General features: G+C 39.2%; 1 protein-coding gene across 1 annotated transcript in view; it reads left to right on the forward strand.

Annotated features, from left to right (window-relative positions):
• Positions 1-2,014: 2,014 nt before the first annotated feature.
• LOC114669587 (extracellular calcium-sensing receptor-like) overlaps positions 2,015-12,034 on the forward strand; it is a 36,119-nt gene continuing 26,099 nt past the window's right edge. Inside the window, exons 1-2 of the mRNA XM_051922440.1 lie at positions 2,015-2,282; positions 2,431-3,243. Of these exons, the coding sequence (XP_051778400.1) occupies positions 2,028-2,282; positions 2,431-3,243 (1,068 nt within the window). The 5' untranslated portion in view covers positions 2,015-2,027. The remainder of the gene's footprint in view (positions 2,283-2,430; positions 3,244-12,034) is intronic.

Here is a 12,034-nt window from a genome sequence, read left to right on the forward strand (position 1 = left end):
ACTGGAATAGGGCTACAAATTAGCCATTTGAGTGGCCTTGCTCATTGAAATAAATACTCAAAGTCAAATAATTTCACAGAGAATAATATATTAAATGCAGTTAAAATTATTAGATTTTGGAATGTATTTTACAACTAACATATTGTCACACACGTGTGACTAGGAAGACGTTGTATGGACCAAGCAAAGGTAATTCCTCGCCAGGCCAGGGGGTGGCAGGGTGCACTAAACCTTCTCCTGATATCTCTACAGACCAGCCGCGGGAAAACCTGTCTGATTTAGACCAGATGACATCACTTCCAGTTCCATCGCTCAGAAGAATATCACTTCCAGTTCCATCGCCCAGAAGAATATCACTTCCGGCTCCTACTCTGACATCTGAAGAACATCACTTCCAGTTCCCTTATGTCACTTCCTGTCCAGTCCCATAAAACCGCCATCTTGACACACCATCGACAGTTCTGTTTTGGACTCGGTATTGAGAACATCTCTATACTATTGAAAGAATCTTTTGTAGCCAAGAATAATATACGGGTGGCTGCCCCAAATCTTTTTATGTGTGTCGAGTCTATTCTTTTACAATATTAAGATGTACATTAGGGCAGTCTTAAAGTAAAACAGAATCCTTACTGGTTTTAAAGTCTATTGAAATAGAAAATTAATTTTGAAAGAAACTAATCACATTATGTTACAGTGATTTTTGAGATGGAAAGTCTGTGGCAGCTGTAACTCTCTTGAGGTAAATTCTGCATGGAATTAAGTTTGGGAATTGCTACAAAATAAAAAGGCTGGTTGTTTAATTATAATACAATGTAAACATGTGCTGAAAAAACCTATATAAATCCAATGCTAAAGACTTTAGAGAGTCAGGTTAAAATGGTCTGCTTTTTAGTACTGTTCATTACTGCCTCAGTAAGGGGAGACACATCTACTTGTAAGCTGTGGAGAAAAACAGAACTTCCAATTTTCTCAAAAACTGGAGATATTATAATTGGTGGCATGTTTAATGTAAATGACATCCCTATAGATGTTGCCCTAACATTTAAAGAAATACAAGAAGATTTGGTATGCAAAGTGTAAGTTTATCCTTCCTTTTCTCCATTTTTTTGCAGGAAAATGTATTGTAAGTATATTTCAAAATATAATTCAAAAGTTGCAATGTATGGTGTTATTTTTTTATAATTACAGAAATTAAAAAGTAGGTAATTTAATAAGCATAGGTCAGAGTTTTCACATGTTTTTCCTTTCAAAAAATGTTTGGATTTTAGGAACAGCTTTATGTTTCTGATACCCAATATTATTATTATTATTGTTATTATTGTTATTATTATTATTATTGCTGCTCATAGGATTTGGATTATGCACAAAAACAGAACTGAACTTTTTCAAACCTGCTGGGATTAAAATACTAATATGATACAGCCTTTCAAACAAACAGCCAATCTTCTTATATACTCACTTTCAGGTAAACCTAAAATGGTTAAAAATATATTCCAGTATAAACTGAATAGAGTAATTAATGAAACATGCACATACAATACAGGCAGTACAAACAAAGTTACATAAAATGGTGAGTCTGTACAGCAGGGAACAGAGACAAATATAATGCAAAGATATTCAAGCAAGCCAAGTTAAGAGTAAAATGCTGATGTTCATTCCTTTAACTGATCTTCTCATCCTGGTTAGGGTCGAAATGAACTAAATTATTGTGAAGAATTATATTCTTGTTTTAGGTGACAACCTTGTAATTGTGCTTATTGTGCAAAAATACAACCTAAAATAAGGATAACTAAACTGATTAATTGACTGAATCACTGGGGACATTATCTATTTCAATCTATTTTCAAATTATGTTCTGCATTGGTTATTGTTTATGGTTTTAAAATTATTTTGTATTTGGATGATTTTGTGTTTACCTTGCATTTGTTTTCAAAAATTCAGTTATATACTTGGTAAAGTACCAATAAGTAAAAAATACTTTTGATTTAAACAGTTTGAACTTCAGAGAGCTCCAGTGTGCGCAAACTATGATTTTTGCAATTGAAGAGATAAATAATAGGACTGATATTCTGCCTGGCATCAACTTGGGCTATAAGATTTATGATTCTTGCAGAGATGTGCGTTTGGCTCTGAAAACAGCAATGGCTTTAGTGAATGGTCAGGAAGATGGACAAATGGATGGCTGCAATGAACAATCAAGGGTACCTGTGATTGTGGGCCAAACCAGTTCCTCCCCAGTAACAGGATTCACAACAGCTCTTAGTCCTTTTAACATTCCAGTGGTGAGAAAGTGTTAAAAGTCCTCTTTGCTTTTAAATGAAAACAATATTTAATAAAATAGATAATATTCATATTGTATAGGTTTTTCTTGCAATCACTTTTTGAAATTATTGAGTTAATTATTTTTTTTTTGTTTTTTTTTCACTACAGATCAGTCATGCTGCCAGCTGTGCCTGCCTCAGCAATAAAATTCGCTATCCCACATTTTTCCGAACAACACCAAGTGATTATTATCAAAGCAGAGCTTTGGTGCAATTAGTAAAACATTTTGGTTGGACGTGGGTTGGAGCAATAAGAAGTGATACTGATTATGGCAACTATGGTATGGCCACATTTGTGCAAATTGCCCAGAATGAGGGAGTTTGCATTGAATATTCAGAGGCCGTTTACAGAACATATCCAAAAGAAAAATTTATTAAAATTGTAGATATCATTAAAAAGTCCTCTTCAAAAGTGATTGTAGCTTTTGTTTCTTTCAGTGATCTGGAATATCTTCTGAATGAGTTATTTAATCAGAATGTTACTGGATACCAGTGGATTGGTACTGAATCTTGGATTTCAGCCAGAAACCCTACATTTGTAAAATACTACAAACTGTTGAGTGGAGCTATTGGGACTTCCATTATTACCACAGAAATCCCGGGTCAGCAGGAATTTTTACTGAATGTTCACCCTTCTACCATTCCTGGAAACACTGGCTTGAATAGTTTCTGGGAATTCTTATTTAACTGTTCTCTTTCTAAGCAAAATAATACAGACCTTCCTGCTTGCACAGGATCTGAGAGTTTAAGTAAAATAAGCAATCAGTATACAGATTTATCAAACAATGGATATTCCAGTAATGTATATAAGGCTACCTATGTAGTAGCCTATGCACTACATAATCTGTTATCGTGCCAGAATGAAAAAAGACCTGCTGCCAATGGGACATGCTCTGTCAAAATGCCAATTAACCCATCACAGGTAACGAAATGCTTTCTTTTTTTCTTACAAAGACTTAACACTACTTATTGCAGAAAAAGAAATAATAATAATTTTGAATAAATCATTTATGTTCTTGCAGCTGATGCAGTTCTTGAAATCTGTAAATTTTTCAACCAGATATGGTGAAAATTTTTACTTTGATGCAAATGGAGATCCAGCAGCAAAAGGCAAAACATATGATTTGATAAACTGGCAGCTCAACAGAGATGGCATGATTGAATTTGTAACAGTTGGCGAATATTATGCATTTTTGTCTGAGGGGAAGTTTGTGATCAATTATAACCATATTGTCTGGGCTGGTCCCAAAAAGAATGAGGTAAAGCTGTACTTTTTTTTGTCACAAAGTAATAAATAATATTATGGTCAGCTTATTTGTGTTACCTGAAAAGAAATAGAAAAGCAAAGTATCACCAAGCTTTATGTTTTGAAGCAGCCTACTTCTTGTCCATCTCATGATTTTCATGTAACACTAGCTAAAGCTAGAGAACATTCAAACCTATTAGAACAACCAGTCTTGATTTATGATTCTAATTCTGGGTAGAAGTAAAACTTAGTAAGTTTTCTCTTTAGGTGCCCAAATCTGTGTGCAGTGAGAGCTGCCGTCCAGGCACTCGTAAGGCTGTGCAGAAAGGAAGACCTATTTGCTGCTTTGATTGCATACCTTGTGCTGAAGGGGAAATTAGCAACATATCAGGTACAGTATGTCATTGCTGTTCACATTTTAGTACATCAGAGTTAATCTCACTAAACCAACCTGTTGAGAGTAATGTTGTGTTGTGTGTGTGATTGAGCACTTGTGTCCTTCACAAGTGATGAACTTCAAAAAATAAGGAAAAGACAGCAACTTACACCCACTTTATTTGGGTAAATTTAGCCCCATGTTTTAGTGAGTAATGAAAACTTAAATTTAATTAATTAAAAACATTCAAATAAATCAGGTAAAGTCTATCTAATATTACAAACTGGGCATGCCAAAGTCACAAACATAAATCAGATAAAGACTACCAAATTATATTTAGTATATTTTACTTTTGCATCATAAGTTAAATTACTCTAAGAAGGTAGGTAGTACTTAGTTCTAACAATCTTTATTTTGAAGGTAATTATTTTAGCTTTATTTAAGAGTGTAACATTTTATGGTAGAACCATTCATTTTCTAAACTCACTTATACAGGGCCGAGGTGCAGCTGGAGCCTATCCCACCAATTTTTGGACACATGCCAGGAACAATACCTGAACAGGGTGCCAGCCCATCACAGGGTGAATACACTCATACTTACAGACTCACCTACCCACCTGAATGTCTTTGGAGCACCTAGGGAAAGTCCATGTGGACATAAGGAGATTGTGCAAACTCCACACAGAGTGCCACAGGATATATTATACTTTTCTTCAAAGGCATTAAAAAATAATAGATTTTGTTTGTAATGTTTAGATGAAATATTTAGGTAAGCATAATAACAGATGGGGCAGCATACTGATGCAATTGAAGTACTGTTGCTTTGCAATAAGGAAACTAGGATTTGCATCCTGGTGGCTCCCTGCATGGAGTTTGCATTTTCTCCAGGTGATTCAATTTTCTCCTACAGTTCAAAGACATGCAGGTTACATGGATTGGTGATGCTAAATTAGTCAGATGTGTAGATGTGTGTATGTTCACCCAGTGATGGGATGGCACCTCATCCAGGTGTTGTTCCTGCCATGTGCTCAAAGATTGTGCTCCTGCTGCCCTACAACCCTGCTATGAATAAGCAGATTTAGAAAATGGATGGATCATTCTACCATGAACATGTAAGCTCTTAAATAAAGATGAAGTAATTACCTATGAAATGAAGATAGTTAGAAGTGAATATATCTTATGTAATGTAGCATATGATGCAAACGTTAAACAGTACTTAAATATAATTCAGCATGTCTTTACCTGAATTATATTTGAGACTTTGACATGGAAGATTTGCAATATTAGGTAGACTTTTCCTGATGTATTTGGATGAGGTTATTGGACTAAATTTGAATTTTTTTTACTTATTAAAACATGAGACTAAATTTACCCAAATATTGTGCATGCAAATTGCTGCCTCAATTATTTTGGGTAAATCATATACTTTTACTTTTACATTGTGTGAACCAGCTTGAGATTTAATGGCTGCGCCCACCTTGACTAGGATTTCAGGCCAAGGACCAATATCCAGATTTATAGATCTGACTCTACTTAAAAGAAGAAATTTTAAATGTCAGTGTGGAGCATACCTTGAGTTCCAATGATATTCAGAGCAGAAATGACATTTGGCTTGTTACCGTTGCTGCCCAAATTGGCTCCATGGGATAAAATGAGTTACAATTTTAAAAATATGTGTAACTAAATGCGACAGTTTGCACCCAGTGTGGTCAGGATAAGTTCAGCTCAAACAGTCATGAACTTGGTTAAGCATCTTTAATAACAGATTGACAGAGTGAGAATGAACAAGTCATGATTAGACATTTCTGCATTCATTTTATAACTGGCTTATGTAGTTCAGAGTTTCAGAAATATTTAAAGTACTTAAGGTTTATTAATATCTTAATTAATTTAAAAATAATTTAGATTTCTTTTTGAGGGTTCAGTCTCTTATGAACAATTGGAGAAGAAGTGCAATGTCAAGCTTCTCAAATGACAGTGGCTTATGGGGCAAAAATAAACGAAGTAAATAAACCTGAAAATTAAAAAAATAAGAATTTTGCTGCCCTTACTGTAGTACACCATATTCACTGCCTTCAGCAGTTAGCATGCTCTTCACTTCACTGCTGACAGAAAAGTACATAAGAAAATCTTCTTAAAAAGTAATAAAAAATATTTCAATTTCATGTTGTCTTCTGTATTTTCTGATCAAGTGTAATTTCTGTGTCCAATATAATTGTGCACTTTAAAACAAGGTTGCTGATATGCTGTTAATTTGAAATGAATGTCCTTATTTTTATACAGATTCTACTGACTGTTTGAAGTGCCCATTGGAGTACAAGGCAAATAAACAAAAAGACCAGTGCATTTTAAAGGATATTGAGTTCTTGTCATTTGAAGAAAACATGGGGATATTGCTTGTTACATTAGCATTGCTGGGAGCTTCTCTTACAATTGCTATAGGATTTGTCTTTTACCTTAAGAGAGACACACCAATTGTTAAAGCAAATAACTCAGAATTAAGTTTCCTTCTCCTGTTTTCATTAACACTTTGCTTCCTGTGTTCTCTTACTTTCATTGGTCAGCCCACTGAGTGGTCTTGTATGCTGCGCCATACAGCTTTTGGCATCACATTTGTTTTATGCATATCGTGTGTTCTTGGGAAAACTATTGTGGTTTTAATGGCCTTCAGAGCCACACTGCCAGGTAGTAATGTTATGAAGTGGTTTGGAGTCACTCAACAGCGATTAAGTGTTTGCATGTTCACATTGATACAAGTTATTATATGTACACTTTGGTTATTGGTATCACCCCCATTCCCCAACAAAAACATGGCACATATTGCAGAAATCATTATTTTAGAGTGTGACCTCGGATCCAAAACAGCATTTTATGCAGTTTTAGGTTATATAGGCTTTCTTGCCGCATTGTGCTTTATTCTGGCATTTCTGGCTCGAAAACTTCCAGACAACTTCAATGAAGCAAAATTTATCACATTTAGCATTCTGATATTCTGTGCTGTTTGGATCACTTTTATTCCTGCATACATCAGCTCACCAGGCAAGTACACTGTAGCTGTTGAAATATTTGCAATTCTGGCTTCCAGTTTTGGTTTGTTATCTTGCATTTTTTTGCCTAAGTGTTACATTATTTTATTAAAACCAGAGAAGAATACAAAGAAAAATCTAATGGGTAAGATGAAGTCAAAGTAACATTATCTCAATCGTAAAAAACATTAAAAGTCCAATAATACATCATTTAATTTTTTTTTCCAATATTTTCCATTACATTGGGTCATGCAGCTTTATATGAGGCCATATAAGTTTGCCATTCATATTCACAGTTACGTTTACTTAGTGAGTTTTATGGGGCTAAATGGTCTGATCAACAAAATTGTATCAATGTTCATACAGGGCCACTTTAGTGGCTCCATTTCACCTAGTGTACATGAGAAATCTCACATGGACAAGCAGGAAACATAAACGGAGCAAACAATTTTAAGAACAAAAACTTTTGTTTTGCAAAAATAATGTTCACATTGTAATACAGCATTTCAACATCTTTTTAAATTGATATGAAAATGCACTCTTAACAATATAACAAGATATCATTAAAAATATGTACAATTTTATTATCTGAGATCAGCATAAATAAAGTGACATTTTAAAAAGTCTGAAATGAAAGTCTGAGGTAAAACATTTTTTTTTTCTTCTTTCTGCAAGTCCCTTATTTACAAGTGTGACAGTGTAAGGTCTCCGTGACCCCTTGAACCCTCAGACTAGACGTCAGACACCAGATAAAAGTCCAATAATAATATTTATTATATTAATAAAGTGCACAAAGCACCCTCCACTCCACAATACTCAATAAATCAATAACAATAATCCTCCTCACTCCCAGACGCGTTGCCACCCTTCCACCCAGCTCAGCTCAATGTCTGGGATTTCCCATCGTCCTTTTATATTCCCTGACCCGGAAGTGATAAGAAATCACATTTACTGTAAGATGGGAAACACTTCCGGGTCAGATTAAAAAAGTCCTTTTTTTCAACCCGGAAACACGTCGTTCCCTCTGGTCATATGATTATGACGTGTTTCCGGGTTATAGGGCACGTATAAGTCCTTGAGCCTCCCTGCAGCGACTCCTGGCGGCCCCGACGTTATCCAGCAGGACTGTGTATTAAAACTCCATAGTCCATGATGCTCTGCTGGAATTCGAGGCATCTCCACGTTGCAAGGAGAGCTCCATCTACTGGCCTGGGGGTATTGGCTGGGATGAATGGCCGGCCATCCCTCACAGTTCCCTCCCCTAAGCGAAGACCACTGGGGCGGAGCGGCCAGCCCCGTGAGGGACATCTTCCTCCAGGAGGACCATTCCGTCGGGCCCTGGCTGCGCTGTCTAGACCCCCCCAGAGAACCTAGGGGGAACGGTGTATCGGCTGTCCCTCCGATCCCCCATCCTCCGATGACAACTTCGCCATATGTGGCCCGGTTGACGACAGTCGTAGCAAAGTCGTCGCCCTCCTGATTGTCTTCCTCTGCGAGACTGGAAACACCTCGGGAACTCCGTCAACTCCGCCCTTTTCTCCACCGAGGGAGGTTCTACGGCCGTCTCAATGCTCTCAGCCCTTTTCTCTGATTTGTCAGGAGACCCGCGTTTTATTTTGGGAATCTCCTGCTTACTCTGGGGCTTGTACACAGTTTGGGTCTCTCTATTGGAAGAAGAGAGCCCCTTTCCTGTTTGTACGCCCTTGGACCTTATTTTATTCCGAGGCGGCGTCTTCAGCACCACATCGCCCCGAGAGACAGTACCTTCCAACTGCTCCGGTTTGATTGGCGCTTCCCCCGCCCCTTCTGTTACCAAGAACACCTCTCTTATAGCGTGGATCGGGGTCTTGAAGTCCGCCTGGCTCCGGGAAGCCGTCTCGTATAGCTGCCCCGGCTCGATCGGTCCTTCCCCCGACCACTCGGTTACCATTCCACACTCTCTTGTAGGGTTCGCAGAGGTTTGGCACCCGCTACTTATCAAACGTGGGCCCATTTTACACTGCGTCCCTATTTCATTATATACGGTACCGGCACTTCCTACCGGTACCGCCAAATCATATAACACGGGACGCTCCCGACCTAGTCGCCGCAGGTATTCCTCCACCTTTCTAAAAGGCGCTTTGGCCGCTGCTCCCAGATACCCAACGATCTTCTTTATCGTCGTCACAACCTGTAAGAAATTGTGCACGGGCTGAAGCAACTTCTCCAGCTCGCGCACTTCCAAAAAGTTATTTAATTCAGCCGGAGGTATGCTCAGTAGATCACTAGCCTTACCCTTCGGCTGGAAGCCAATGAGCACGCCCGCTCCTGGCACGTGCTCTGACGGGTTCCGCAAGGGAGCCTGGGATTTGGAGTTTTCGGAGGTCCGCGGTGCCACTTTTGGCTGACTGCGATCCTTCTGTCTCAATTTATCGACGGACCGATCAGTCATTTCCCGGACCTCCTTACCTTTTTGTAGGGAGAGTGGTGCTTCGCTCGCCTCCCCCTTCCCTTTTGAAAAGCCCAAGTCCGTCTTTTCCTGGGTGAAGCCACAAGCAGCTGGACACGGACCTTCTCCTTCCCACAATCCTTCGGGGTGGGTCACGTGTCCGTCGCCGGCAGCCGACATGCGGAAGTCCTCTTTTGTGCTCGTCGGCTCGAACAGGAGTGCACCACTGTCTTCGGGAATGTCTTCTGTCTCCCGCTGAGCTTCCAGATTATCTTCTCCGAGGTACATGCACAGGACAAAGTGAGTTATTTTAAATGGATTGTTCCTTAAATCCCCGGCACGTACCTCGTGATGATCGTCCTTCTCTGGATGCCCCTTTTGACTCGTGTGGCCGCTCCATAGCTCATCCCGAACTTCGGCCATGACGAGCTCGGATCCTCCGCGGGTGCTGTCACTTTGCTTTGCCTTCTTCTTCCCCATGACGTCCTTGGTAAAGGTGAGGTTTGGCGAATTTTTTTTTTTTACTGCCTGTCGTGACACTGCCTTCTTAGGGTTCTGTCCACAGTAAAAAAAATTTAAATTCAGGTCCTCTGCCAAACCGATGGCCAGAGAATCCTGCTGAAGCTACGCCAACTGTGACAGTGTAAGGTCTCCGTGACCCCTTGAACCCTCAGACTAGACGTCAGACACCAGATAAAAGTCCAATAATAATATTTATTATATTAATAAAGTGCACAAAGCACCCTCCACTCCACAATACTCAATAAATCAATAATAACAATAATCCTCCTCACTCCCAGACGCGTTGCCACCCTTCCACCCAGCTCAGCTCAACGTCTGGGATTTCCCATCGTCCTTTTATATTCCATGACCCGGAAGTGTTTCCCATCTTACAGTCCATGTGATTTCTTATCAGTTCTGGGTCAGATTAAAAAAGTCCTTCTTTTCAACCCGGAAACACGTCGTTCCCTCTGGTCATATGATTATGACGTGCTTCCGGGATATAGGGCACGTATAAGTCCTTGAGCCTCCCTGCAGCGACTCCTGGTGGCCCCGACGTTATCCAGCAGGGCTGTGTATTAAAACTCCATAGTCCATGATGCCCTGCTGGAATTCGGGGCATCTCCACGTTGCAAGGAGAGCTCCATCTACCGGCCTGGGGGTATTGGCCGGGATGAATGGCCGGCCATCCCTCACACAAGTCCTTTTTTTGGCATAATACCTTACCTTAGTAACCTGTTAACACTACAGTAATCATTAAAATCATATTTGCTTTACTTGAACTTTTAAGTTCCTCTGAAAAAGTCATCCTTGAAGACTAGTAACATGACAATTAAAAAAATATTACATTCTGATTGCCTTGAAGTCAACTACAAGTCTAAAAAAGAAAATAACCTACCACAGAATACCAGAGCATATCAATGTGTATCATTTAACTATTAGCTGATATGTCACTTGACCTTTTAAATTACATAATCCTATCCTGTTTATCTTAGCCTAAAATTTAACAGTGTTTCAAAATACATTTTTATTGGTCCAGTCATTTTACAAATACTTTTTTGGGGTACATGCAGGTGAACAGGGGAATTGCAGGCACATCATAAAACGGTGGTAGTGGTACTCTGCGGTGACCTGAAATCTGATTTTTCAGGCTTGTCACATGTCTTTGCAGTGCAAAAAGAATAACAGAGTATGACCTTTGAAGTAAACAGTCTTTAACTTAAAGTAAAATTTTTTTTAATGTAACAAAACATATCAGTATTTGCACAAGGCAACGGATTCATTCTAGAATATTCTGATTCAGTGGGTGAAGGGTCATCTGAGGCTTAGATGGTAATCCTTACATCAACTGTATTATTAACTACTTTTTCTTTCATTAGGCATCCATCCATCCATCTTCCAACCCACTGAATTTGAACACAGGGTCACGGGGGTCTGCTGGAGCCAATCCCAGCCAACACAGGGCACAAGGCAGGAACCTATCCCGGGCAGGGTGCCAACCCACCGCAGGACACACACAAACACACCCACATACCAAGCACACACTAGGACCAATTTAGAATCGCCAATGCACCTAACCTGCATGTCATTGGACTGTGGGAGGAAACCGGAGCGCCCAGAGGAAACCCATGTAGACACAGGGAGAACATGCAAACTCCACGCAGCAGCGCTACCACTGCAAGTACGCATTTAACAGTAAATATTATAATCACGAAGAGAAGAAATACATATATTATTAGAGTAAAGATCTTGTGCATCAAGATTGGTATTGTGTTTTACCAGTAATTAATGTCATTTACATCAAAGGTAGGTTTCTTTAATTCATCTAAAGCTAGTTGAAATGATCAGTCAGAGAACAGAGATTGGACGAAATGCAGAATATAGGTACAGCATGTTACACTTATTACAGCACAGGTACCACCTTGACTGGCTAAGAGCATATCCAATGCAACCCAGTTCTGCTCTAGATAAGCTACAATCTACAGCATTTATGCCAGTTCATTCATTATTGTCCAATAGATGGTGGCAACTGCAACAGGGAACCTATTCCCACACTATTTAGCTATTTCAAAATACTGTAGGTCTGATGTTAGGTGCTGCATTTCCAAGAGATTCCCTTTCCTTCTGTAACTGGGT

The sequence above is a fragment of the Erpetoichthys calabaricus genome, chromosome 2 (genome assembly GCF_900747795.2).
Source record: "Erpetoichthys calabaricus chromosome 2, fErpCal1.3, whole genome shotgun sequence".
Classification (NCBI taxonomy): domain Eukaryota; kingdom Metazoa; phylum Chordata; class Cladistia; order Polypteriformes; family Polypteridae; genus Erpetoichthys; species Erpetoichthys calabaricus.